The sequence below is a fragment of the Mustelus asterias genome, unplaced genomic scaffold (genome assembly GCF_964213995.1).
Source record: "Mustelus asterias unplaced genomic scaffold, sMusAst1.hap1.1 HAP1_SCAFFOLD_1487, whole genome shotgun sequence".
NCBI classification, from domain to species: domain Eukaryota; kingdom Metazoa; phylum Chordata; class Chondrichthyes; order Carcharhiniformes; family Triakidae; genus Mustelus; species Mustelus asterias.
This window is the reverse complement of record NW_027591432.1, coordinates 44085-57149: the sequence shown is the minus strand read 5'-3', so window position 1 is coordinate 57149 and position 13065 is coordinate 44085. Positions and strand designations below refer to the sequence as shown.

Here is a 13065-nt window from a genome sequence, read left to right as displayed (position 1 = left end):
TGTCTGCGTGGGTTTCCTCCGGGTGCTCCGGTTTCCTCCCACAGTCCGAAAGATGTGCAGGTTAGGTGGATTGGCCATGCTAAATTGCCCCTTGGTGTCCAAAGATGTGTGGGTTAGGTGGATTGGCCATGCTAAATTGCCCCTTAGTGTCCAAAGATGTGCAGGTTAGGTGGATTGGCCATGCTAAATTGCCCCTCTGGTGTCCAAAGATGTGCAGGTTAGGTGGATTGGCCATGCTAAATTGCCCCTTAGTGTCCAAAGATGTGCAGGTTAGGTGGATTGGCCATGCGAAATTGCTCCTTCGTGTCCAAAGATGTGCAGGTTAGGTGGATTGGCCATGCTAAATTGCTCCTTCGTGTCCAAAGATGTGCCGGTTAGGTGGATTGGCCATGCTAAATTGCCCCTTAGTGTCCAAAGATGAGGTTAGGTGGATTGGCCATGCTAAATTGCCCCTTAGTGTCCAAAGATGTGCAGGTTAGGTGGATTGGCCATGTTAAATTGCCCCTTAGTGTCCAAAGATGTGCAGGTTAGGTGGATTGGCCATGTTAAATTGCCCCTTAGTGTCCAAAGATGTGCAGGTTAGGTGGATTGGCCATGTTAAATTGCCCCTTAGTGTCCAAAGATGTGCGGGTTAGGTGGATTGGCCATGCTAAATTGCCCCTTAGTGTCCAAAGATGAGGTTAGGTGGATTGGCCATGCTAAATTGTCCCTCAGTGTCCAAAGATGTGCAGGTTAGGTGGATTTGCCATGTTAAATTGCTCCTTCGTGTCCAAAGATGTGCCGGTTAGGTGGATTGGCCATGCTAAATTGCCCCTTAGTGTCCAAAGATGTGCAGGTTAGGTGGATTTGCCATGTTAAATTGCTCCTTCGTGTCCAAAGATGTGCCGGTTAGGTGGATTGGCCATGCTAAATTGCCCCTTAGTGTCCAAAGATGAGGTTAGGTGGATTGGCCATGCTAAATTGCCCCTTAGTGTCCAAAGATGTGCAGGTTAGGTGGATTGGCCATGTTAAATTGCCCCTTAGTGTCCAAAGATGTGCAGGTTAGGTGGATTGGCCATGTTAAATTGCCCCTTAGTGTCCAAAGATGTGCAGGTTAGGTGGATTGGCCATGTTAAATTGCCCCTTAGTGTCCAAAGATGTGCAGGTTAGGTGGATTGGCCATGTTAAATTGCCCCTTAGTGTCCAAAGATGTGCAGGTTAGGTGGATTGGCCATGTTAAATTGCCCCTTAGTGTCCAAAGATGTGCGGGTTAGGTGGATTGGCCATGCTAAATTGCCCCTTAGTGTCCAAGGATGCGCAGGTTAGGTGGATTGGCCATGCTAAATTGCCCCTTAGTGTCCAAAGATGTGCAGGTTAGGTGGATTGGCCATGCTAAATTGCCCCTCTGGTGTCCAAAGATGTGCAGGTTAGGTGGATTGGCCATGCTAAATTGCCCCTTAGTGTCCAAAGATGTACAGGTTAGGTGGATTGGCCATGCTAAATTGCCCCTTAGTGTCCAAAGATGTGCAGGTTAGGTGGATTGGCCATGCTAAATTGCTCCTTCGTGTCCAAAGATGTGCAGGTTAGGTGGATTGGCCATGCTAAATTGCTCCTTCGTGTCCAAAGATGTGCCGGTTAGGTGGATTGGCCATGCTAAATTGCCCCTTAGTGTCCAAAGATGAGGTTAGGTGGATTGGCCATGCTAAATTGCCCCTTAGTGTCCAAAGATGTGCAGGTTAGGTGGATTGGCCATGCTAAATTGTCCCTCAGTGTCCAAAGATGTGCAGGTTAGGTGGATTTGCCATGTTAAATTGCTCCTTCGTGTCCAAAGATGTGCCGGTTAGGTGGATTGGCCATGCTAAATTGCCCCTTAGTGTCCAAAGATGAGGTTAGGTGGATTGGCCATGCTAAATTGCCCCTTAGTGTCCAAAGATGTGCAGGTTAGGTGGATTGGCCATGTTAAATTGCCCCTTAGTGTCCAAAGATGTGCAGGTTCGGTGGATTGGCCATGTTAAATTGCCCCTTAGTGTCCAAAGATGTGCAGGTTAGGTGGATTGGCCATGTTAAATTGCCCCTTAGTGTCCAAAGATGTGCGGGTTAGGTGGATTGGCCATGCTAAATTGCCCCTTAGTGTCCAAAGATGAGGTTAGGTGGATTGGCCATGCTAAATTGTCCCTCAGTGTCCAAAGATGTGCAGGTTAGGTGGATTTGCCATGTTAAATTGCCCCTTAGTGTCCAAAGATGAGGTTAGGTGGATTGGCCATGCTAAATTGCCCCTTAGTATCCAAAGATGTGCAGGTTAGGTGGATTGGCCATGCTAAATTGCCTCTTAGTGTCCAAAGATGTGCAGGTTAGGTGGATTGGCCATGCTAAATTGCCCCAAAGATGTCTCATTTAGATGGAGCCATGGTAAATGTGTGGGATTACAGGGTTTGTGTCGGTGAAGAGGCCCTGGGCACAGAGGCTCTGTTAGAGAGTCGGTGCAGACTCGATGGGCTAACAGGTCTCCTCTGCACTGTAGTGGATTCTATGCCTTCCTGAGGTTGCAAATGGTGCTATAGAAAGGCAAGTTCTTCCTTTGCGTCAGGCTCAATCCCTCGCTTCAACTCAATGGACTCAGTTTGGGGAAAATTTCTGAAATTAACCCATCCGGGATTGGATCAACCACCTGCCTTAGGTCCACCTGATCCTGTCACAGAATTGTCACGGACACAGATGGAGGCCATTCGGCCCATCCTGACTGCACCAGCTCTCCAAGCAAACATCACGACCTAGTACCCATTCCTCTGTCTTTTCCCCATAACTCCTCTACACGTCGGATGATTATTGGAAGAGAAACAATGCCCGCTTGAACCTGCCTCCACCACACTTCCAGACATTCCTTCGGCAGGGTTGGCACAGTGGGTTAGCACTGCTGCCTCACAGCGCCAGGGAACCCGGGTTCGATTCCCGGCTCGGGTCACTGTCTGTGTGGAGTCTGCACGTTCTCCCCGTGTCTGCGTGGGTTTCCTCCGGGTGCTCCGGTTTCCTCCCACAGTCCGAAAGACCGTGCTGGTTAGGGTGCATTGGCCGTGCTAAATTCTCCCTCGGTGTTACCCGAACAGGCGCCGGAGTGTGGCGACTAAGGGGATTTTCACAGTAACTTCATTGCAGCGTTAATGTAAGCCGACCTGTGACATGAATAACAGAAACTTTAACCTTTTCCAGTCACGCTGTGTGAAATTTTTATTTACACAATGCTCCCACCTGGAGATAATAATCCTGCCAGCCAGGTGGGTACGGCAAGGATGTGATTCAGACGGGATTCTTACCAAGCTCCATTGGCGATCACCTGTACAATGAGGTGAATTTTTCCGAGGCTGCATTCACACTGGGATTCGCGCCCCCCCTGAGAATTTCTCTCCCTTGAATCATTGACTCCCTACAGTGCAGTACCATTCGGCCCATCGAGTCTGCACCGACTACAATCCTACCCAGGCCCTATTCCTGTAACTTCACACATTTATCCTAGCTAATCCTCCTGACACTTTAGCATGGCCAATCCACCTAACCCGCACATCTTTGGACACTAAGGGGCAATTTAGCATGGCCAATCCACCTAACCCGCACATCTTTGGACACTAAGGGGCAATTTAGCATGGCCAATCCACCTAACCTGCACATCTTTGGACACTAAGGGGCAATTTAGCATGGCCAATCCACCTAACCTACACATCTTTGGACACTAAGGGGCAATTTAGCATGGCCAATCCACCTAACCTGCACATCTTTGGACACTAAGGGGAAATTTAGCATGGCCAATCCACCTAACCTGCACATCTTTGGACACTAAGGGAGGATTTAACATGGCCAATCCACCTAACCTGCACATCTTTGGACACTAAGGGGCAATTTAGCATGGCCAATCCACCTAACCTGCACATCTTTGGACACTAAGGGGCAATTTAGCATGGCCAATCCACCTAACCTGCACATCTTTGGACACTAAGGGGCAATTTAGCATGGACAATCAACATAATCCGCACAACCTTTGTACTGTCGGAGGAAACCGGAGCACCCGGAGGAAACCCACGCAGACACGGGGAGAACGTGCAAACTCCACACAGACAGTGACCCAAGCCGGGAATCGAACCCCTGGCGCTGAGAGGCAGCAGCGCTAACCCACTGTGCCACCCATAAACACCTGCACCATTTTCTCTCTCTCCCCCATGGAGAACCTCGCTTACAGATAAACGCCTACAGATGTTTTAACCACAACAAAGACATTATATCAGTGTAATTTCCATTGTACTGTAGTTGGACAGCGAGTGAGCTTTCACAGCCTAATAGAGCAGTGGGAACAGTGCTGCCAGCAGGAAGTATTTCAGCCCAGACCCAGGAGAGTCTATACTCACTCCACTTTCTGCAGTGCTTCCACCAGCTGTGTTTTCTGATCGGGAGCCATGCGAGCATAAACCGTCCCACACAGGAGCAGCTAGACAGGGTTCAAAACACAGACCGTTATACCTCCGACAGTGACCCAGCGCAATGCAAACCCTCTGCAGTGACCCAGGGCAACGCAGACCCTCCGACAGTGACCCAGCGCAATGCAGACCCTCCGACAGTAACCCAGCGCAATGCAGACCCTCCGACAGTAACCCAGCGCGACGCAGACTCTCCGACAGTAACCCAGCGCAATGCAGACCCTCCGAGAGTAACCCAGCGCAATGCAGACCCTCCGAGAGTAACCCAGCGCAACGCAGACCCTCCGACAGTAACCCAGCGCAATGCAGACTCTCCGAGAGTAACCCAGCGCGACGCAGACTCTCCGACAGTAACCCAGCGCGACGCAGACCCTCCGACAGTAACCCAGCGCAATGCAGACTCTCCGAGAGTAACCCAGCGCGACGCAGACTCTCCGACAGTAACCCAGCGCGACGCAGACCCTCCGAGAGTAACCCAGCGCAACGCAGACCCTCCGACAGTAACCCAGCGCAATGCAGACTCTCCGAGAGTAACCCAGCGCAATGCAGACCCTCCGAGAGTAACCCAGCGCAATGCAGACCCTCCGAGAGTAACCCAGCGCAATGCAGACCCTCCGACAGTAACCCAGCGCAATGCAGACCCTCCGACAGTAACCCAGCGCAACGCAGACCCTCCGACAGTAACCCAGCGCAATGCAGACTCTCCGACAGTGACCCAGCGCAACGCAGACTCTCCGACAGTAACCCAGCGCAATGCAGACTCTCCGACAGTAACCCAGCGCAACGCAGACCCTCCGACAGTAACCCAACGCAACGCAGACTCTCCGACAGTAACCCAGCGCAATGCAGACTCTCCGACAGTGACCCAGCGCAATGCAGACTCTCCGAGAGTAACCCAGCGCAATGCAGACTCTCCGACAGTAACCCAGCGCAACGCAGACCCTCCGACAGTAACCCAACGCAACGCAGACTCTCCGACAGTAACCCAACGCAATGCAGACTCTCCGAGAGTAACCCAGCGCAATGCAGACCCTCCGAGAGTAACCCAGCGCAATGCAGACCCTCCGACAGTAACCCAACGCGACGCAGACCCTCCGAGAGTAACCCAGCGCAATGCAGACCCTCCGAGAGTAACCCAGCGCAATGCAGACTCTCCGACAGTAACCCAGCGCAATGCAGACTCTCCGACAGTGACCCAGCGCAACGCAGACTCTCCGACAGTAACCCAGCGCAATGCAGACCCTCCGAGAGTAACCCAGCGCAATGCAGACCCTCCGACAGTAACCCAGCGCAATGCAGACCCTCCGACAGTGACCCAGCGCAACGCAGACCCTCCGACAGTAACCCAGCGCAATGCAGACCCTCCGAGAGTAACCCAGCGCAATGCAGACCCTCCGACAGTAACCCAGCGCAATGCAGACCCTCCGACAGTAACCCAACGCGACGCAGACCCTCCGAGAGTGACCCAACGCGACGCAGACCCTCCGACAGTAACCCAGCGCAATGCAGACCCTCCGACAGTAACCCAGCGCAACGCAGACCCTCCGAGAGTAACCCAGCGCATTGCAGACCCTCCGACAGTAACCCAGCGCAATGCAGACCCTCCGACAGTAACCCAGCGCAACGCAGACCCTCCGAGAGTAACCCAGCGCAACGCAGACCCTCCGACAGTAACCCAACGCGACGCAGACTCTCCGACAGTAACCCAGCGCAACGCAGACCCTCCGACAGTAACCCAGCGCAATGCAGACTCTCCGACAGTAACCCAACGCGACGCAGACTCTCCGACAGTAACCCAGCGCGACGCAGACTCTCCGACAGTAACCCAGTGTAATGCAGACCCTCCGACAGTAACCCAACGCGACGCAGACTCTCCGACAGTAACCCAGCGCGACGCAGACTCTCCGACAGTAACCCAGCGCAATGCAGACTCTCCGACAGTAACCCAGCGCGATGCAGACTCTCCGACAGTAACCCAGCGCGACGCAGACTCTCCGAGAGTAACCCAGCGCAATGCAGACCCTCCGACAGTAACCCAGCGCGACGCAGACTCTCCGAGAGTAACTCAGCGCGACGCAGACTCTCCGACAGTAACCCAGCGCGACGCAGACTCTCCGACAGTAACCCAGCGCAATGCAGACTCTCCGAGAGTAACCCAGCGTAACGCAGACTCTCCGACAGTAACCCAGCGCGACGCAGACTCTCCGAGAGTAACCCAGCGCAATGCAGACCCTCCGACAGTAACCCAACGCGACGCAGACTCTCCGACAGTAACCCAGCGCAACGCAGACCCTCCGACAGTAACCCACGCAATGCAGACCCTCCGACAGTAACCCAGCGCAACGCAGACCCTCCGACAGTAACCCAGCGCAATGCAGACCCTCCGACAGTGACCCAGCGCAACGCAGACTCTCCGACAGTAACCCAGCGCAACGCAGACTCTCCGAGAGTAACCCAGCGCAACGCAGACCCTCCGACAGTAACCCAGCGCAACGCAGACCCTCCGACAGTAACCCAGCGCAATGCAGACTCTCCGAGAGTAACCCAGCGCAATGCAGACCCTCCGACAGTAACCCAGCGCAACGCAGACCCTCCGACAGTGACCCGCGCAACGCAGACCCTCCGACAGTAACCCAGCGCAATGCAGACCCTCCGACAGTAACCCAGCGCAACGCAGACCCTCCGACAGTAACCCAGCGCAACGCAGACCCTCCGACAGTAACCCAGCGCAATGCAGACTCTCCGACAGTAACCCAACGCAATGCAGACCCTCCGACAGTAACCCAACGCAATGCAGACCCTCCGACAGTGACCCAGCGCAACGCAGACCCTCCGACAGTAACCCAACGCAACGCAGACCCTCCGACAGTAACCCAGCGCAACGCAGACCCTCCGACAGTGACCCAGCGCAACGCAGACCCTCCATGATTGACCCAGCGCAAAACGCAGACCCTCCGAGACTAACCCAGTGTAATGCAGGCCCTCCAACAGTAACCCAGCGCAACGCAGACTCTCCCGATATAACCCAGCGTGACGCAAACACAAACGTTCATCACTGGTAATTCAGCTTCTCACATCACTCAAATCATTTCGGTGCCACGCATGAATTTACGCAAAAGTTACAGATGTTTCATCCAGCATGAGAACATAAGAAATTCAGCCATGAGAAGGGAGAATTTAGCACGGCCAATGCACCCTAACCAGCACGTCTTTGTGACTGCGGGAGGAAACCGGAGCACCCGGAGGAAACCCAAGCAGACACGGGGAGAAGGTGCAGACTCCGCACAGACAGTGACCCCGAGCCGGGAATCGAACCCGGGTCCCTGGCGCTGTGAGGCAGCAGCGCTAACCCGCTGCTGGAGGGGAAAGGAAAGGCAGACTCACCTTGGGAAGCAAGTCAGGGAAATGTTCCACAATCACAGCGAAGGACTTTCCACTCATGGCGAAATGGTAGGAGACCTCGGGGCTCTGGGGCCTGTCTTTCAGGTGGCCATCCTCCATGTCTATTCGGATGTCCTGTGGGGGGGGAAAAAAAAAATCGGAGAGTCTATGAGCAAAGCAAGGGGGCATCAGGAAGCTAAAGGCACATCATCCCTTTCCGATACCTCAAACAGACATCGAAAGACCTCGGCCACACCTCGAGATGGCCTGGTCTGGGGGGAGGGCGAGCGCGCAGGGGGTGGGAGGGCGAGAGAGCACGAGAAAGTACTGGCTTCTGCCAGTCCTGTACTGATGAAAACAGACTGCCCGCTGTGTGGATAACAGATTACCCGCTGTGCCCACAGTTCTGAAACTATATACTTTTTACTGTCAGCTGATACATGTGACAATAATAAATCAAATCAAAAATGTTAACCCTTATCTTGTATCGAACTTGTTTGCGACATGCTGTCTCTGACTACCAAAGCAATCCGCGCCGCTGTGGCCATGGGAAGCTGGTTCTGGTTTTACGAAAAGCCTGTTTTTGCTCACATTGTACTTTTTTAAAAAATGCAGTCAATTTTTCTCGCTGACCCAGCATGCCTGATGAGTCTTTCAAATGCGGTCGTGTTCGTTAACGTTTTAAGCTGAGCATCGAAATGTAATTGCATGGGCAGAAATATCTTAAAATGAAGTCTTTGTGTAAATGAAGCAACCCATACACGTGTCTTGTGAGTGTACCTTTAAGAAAGGTTTTTTTTTTAAACCATGCAGCTCACAGCTCCAGCAACGTCATTGGGAGGGTGTGGCAGTCAGGTAAGAGGGTTTTTTTTTCCCCCTTTGGCCTTTCAGTTTCGTTTTGGGGAGCGGTTGAGCAGAAGTCTCTCTCTCTCTCTTTTCCTGTTCTCTTTGTTTGGGTTCTGCCTTAAAGAAGCTGCGTTTTGGGAAACAGATTTGACTACAACCTCTTCTGAGTTTCTTCACAAGGGACTTCCAGCACTCAGTCCTGGAGGCTGGATTCCTGTCACAAGTGGCCATTAACCTCTGCTGTATTGTCTTCAAAGACTATTTCCTCGGGTGGATGGAGCTATTACAAGGGGGCATAGCTATAGGGTTCATGGTGGGAGATATAGGAAGGATGTCCGAGGTAGGTTCTTTACTCAGAGAGTGGTTGGGGTGTGGAATGGACTGCCTGCTGGGATAGTGGAGTCAGAAACTTTCGGAACATTTCAGAAGCTATTGGATAGGCACATGGAGTACTTCGGGATGATAGGGAGGAAATAGCTTGATCTGGGTTTCAGACAAAGCTCGGCACAACATCGTGGGCCGAAGGGCCTGTTCTGTGCCGTACTGTTCTATGTCTTTATTTGGAGGGTTTTGTGGATTGAAGGTTGGCTTTGGTTGGAACACATTCGAGATATTTCCTCAAGAGTTATACCTTATCGTGGTTGTTGTCTCTCTTGTTTGTAACTGTTAAAAGTTCTTGCTCAGTGTCTTATTACACATGTCAACAATATTCTTAATTAAACTTTGCTTTTGATAAAAGCTCCTCGTGAATCACACCTGGAGTAAAATCTCTCATGCTGGCCCCAGCCAAATTCAACGTAAAACGCTACAGGTCAGACGAGCTTTATAGAACACCTTGAGGGTATCCGACCTGACTTGTAACACATGCTCAACATCTCCCCCTCCACTATTTTTGTCTAATATCTTCAATCTGTGCCCCTCTGGTTACTGGAACCCCCCTCCCTTCCTCCAGCCACGGAAAACAGATTCTCCTTGCTTTCCAAGCCTCGCATGATTTTGAACACCTTCCCTCCAACCTCCCCTTAACCTTCCCTGCTCAGCGGGGCACAATCCCAGCCTCTCCGCATAAATGAGGCCCCTCACCCTTGGTCCATCTCCTCTGCGACACCGGAGGCCTTGGCATTCTTCCTAAAGGGCGGTGCCCAGAATCATCATAGAATCCCACAGTGCAGAAAGAGGCCCATCGAGTCTGCACCCACCAACCTTGTGCATGAGACGCAGAAACCCAGTCTGCAGGTGCAACAGGTGATCGAGAAGGCAAATGGGATGTTGGCCTACATCGCGAGGGGGATAGAATATAAAAGCAGAGATGTCTTGCTGCATCTGTACAGGGCGTTGGTGAGGCCGCAGCTGGAATACTGTGCGCAGTATTGGTCCCCTTATTTGCGGAAGGATATATTGGCCTTGGAGGGAGTGCAGAGAAGGTTCACCAGCTTGATACCGGAGATGAGGGGTGTTGATTATGAGGAGAGGCTGAGCAGATTGGGTTTGTACTCGTTGGAATTTAGAAGGCTGAGGGGGGATCTTATAGAGACCTATGAGATAATGAAGGGTCTGGATAGGGTAGAGGTGGAGAGATTCTTTCCACTTAGAAAGGAAACCAGAACTAGAGGGCACAGCCTCAAAATAAAGGGGGGTCAGTTTAGGACAGAGTTGAGGAGGAACTTCTTCTCTCAGAGGGTGGTGAATCTCTGGAATTCTCTGCCCACTGAAGTGGTGGAGGCTTCCTCGTTGAATATGTTTAAATCACGGATAGATGGATTCCTGATCGGTAAGGGAATTAGGGGTTTATAGGGATCAGGCGGGTAATACTTTTCACTGTATCCCAGTACACGTGACAATAATAAATCAAATCAAATCAAACCTTGGTGTCGTTTCCCACGTGCTTCCTCCAGCCGTTCGGATCCTCGGCGTACTGCCAGTGGATGGTGGCGGACTGGCCGTCCTTGGGTGGCGAAGCTTCCGTGACGATCACCTTCCCGTGCGGGGGAATCATGCCGCACTCGCGAGCCACCGAGACTGCTGTCAGCATGTTGTCTCCTGTCAACGAGGCGGGAAAGGGTGGGATTAGCTGCGTCGGTTTGAGACCCTTCCTCACCCATCCTCCCCACCGAGAGCCTGCCGTTCCCGACCTCTCAGCTCCCCTGCGCTGCATGCCACCAACTCCCACACTGCACATCTGAAGCTCAGGTCACAGAATGGTCAACGGCATCACTGATCTTTCACCCCTGCAGATCCTTCATCTCTGATTTTGAGTCACTGTTCACAGTGCAGTGGGTTAGCACTGCTGCCTCACAGCGCCAGGGACCCGGGTTCAATACATGGTGGCACAGCGGGTTAGCACTGCTGCCTCACAGCACCAGGGACCCGGGTTCGATTCCTGGCTCCAGTCACTGTCTGTGTGGAGTTTCAACATTCTCCCCCCGTGTCTGCGTGGGTTTCCTCCGGGTGCTCCGGTTTCCTCCCACAGTCCGAAAGACGTGCTGGTTAGGGTGCATCGTCCGTGGTAAATTCTCCCTCAGTGTTACCCGAACAGTGCCAGAGTGCGGCAATTAGGGGGATTTCATAGTAACTTCATTGCAGTGTTAATGTAAGCCTACTTGTGACACTACTAAATAAACTTTAAACAAAATCGGCCACAGATCTCAGGTGGAGATCACTCTTTACTCTGTATCTAACCCTGTGCTGTACCTGTCCTGGGAGTGTTTGATGGGGGACAGTGTAGAGGGAGCTTTACTCTGTATCTAACCCCGTGCTGTACCTGTCTTGGGAGAGTTTGATGGGGGACAGTGTAGAGGGAGCTTTACTCTGTATCTAACCATGTGCTGTACCTGTCTTGGGAGAGTTTGATGGGGGACAGTGTAGAGGGAGCTTTACTCTGTATCTAACCATGTGCTGTACCTGTCCTGGGAGTGTTTGATGGGGGACAGTGTAGAGGGAGCTTTACTCTGTATCTAACCCCGCGCTGTACCTGTCCTGGGAGTGTTTGATGGGGGACAGTGTAGAGGGAGCTTTACTCTGTATCTAACCCTGTGCTGTACCTGTCCTGGGAGTGTTTGATGGGGGACAGTATAGAGGGAGCTTTACTCTGTATCTAACCCCGTGCTGTACCTGTCCTGGGAGAGTTTGATGGGGGACAGTATAGAGGGAGCTTTACTCTGTATCTAACCCCATGCTGTACCTGTCCTGGGAGTGTTTGATGGGGGACAGTGTAGAGGGAGCTTTACTCTGTATCTAACCCTGTCCTGTCCCTGTCCTGGGAGTGTTTGATGGGGGACAGTGTAGAGGGAGCTTTACTCTGTATCTAACCCCGTGCTGTACCTGTCCTGGGAGTGTTTGATGGGGGACAGTGTAGAGGGAGCTTTACTCTGTATCTAACCCCGTGCTGTACCTGTCCTGGGAGTGTTTGATGGGGGACAGTGTAGAGGGAGCTTTACTCTGTATCTAACCCCGTGCTGTACCCGTCCTGGGAGTGTTTGATGGGGGACAGTGTAGAGGGAACTTTACTCTGTATCTAACTCCGTGCTGTATCTGTCCTGGGAGTGTTTGATGGGGACAGTGTAGAGGGAGCTTTACTCTGTATCTAACCCCGTGCTGTACCTGTCCTGGGAGTGTTTGATGGGGGACAGTGTAGATGGAGCTTTACTCTGTATCTAACCCCGTGCTGTACCTGTCCTGGGAGTGTTTGATGGGGGACAGTGTAGAGGGAGCTTTACTCTGTATCTAACCCCGTGCTGTACCTGTCCTGGGAGTGTTTGATGGGGGCAGTGTAGAGGGAGCTTTACTCTGTATCTAACCCCATGCTGTACCTGTCCTGGAAGGTGCATTGGCTGTGCTAAATTCTCCCTCAGTGTTACCTGAACAGGGGCCGGAGTGTGGGCGACTAGGGGTCACAGTGACTTCATTGCGGTGTTAATGTCAGCCTCCTTGTGACACTAATAAATAAACAAAACTATTTCAAAGAGGAATGCGGGGAGATTCTTGCCAATAATTATCCGTCACACGACGACTCTCCAAAACAGGTCAGTCTTTGATTTCTCTCCCTTCTCTTTGTGGGAGCTGGCCCTGCGTAAATTGGCTGGCGGGACTCCTCCTCCCCGCCCTGGTGGGATTGTGGTCGGTGCAGACTCGATGGGCCAAATGGCCTCCTTCTGCGCTGTTGGACTCTACAGCAGAGACTACTCTCCCTCCCTGCGCTGCTGCGGGAACTCCTGCTTTTCCCCCCCCCCGCTGGGCTCCAGCCACTCACCTGTCACCATCACCAGGCGGATGGATGCCTGCCGGAGCTCACTGAGGATGGGGATCGAGCGAGGCTTCAGCTTGTTCTGCATCATGATCAGCCCCAGGAACTCCATGTTTCCCTCGATCACAGCCCTGCGGAGAGAATCATGTGGTT

General features: G+C 52.5%; 1 protein-coding gene across 1 annotated transcript in view; it reads right to left on the bottom strand.

Moving 5' to 3' along the window:
* The window catches only part of LOC144488353 (polyamine-transporting ATPase 13A3-like), a gene marked incomplete at its 5' end in the record, with an annotated part of 87157 nt that overhangs the window by 30339 nt on the left and 43753 nt on the right, over window positions 1-13065 (bottom strand). The window contains 4 exons of the mRNA XM_078206401.1: window positions 4374-4453; window positions 7827-7958; window positions 10534-10709; window positions 12919-13043. Of these exons, the coding sequence (XP_078062527.1) occupies window positions 4374-4453; window positions 7827-7958; window positions 10534-10709; window positions 12919-13043 (513 nt within the window). The remainder of the gene's footprint in view (window positions 1-4373; window positions 4454-7826; window positions 7959-10533; window positions 10710-12918; window positions 13044-13065) is intronic.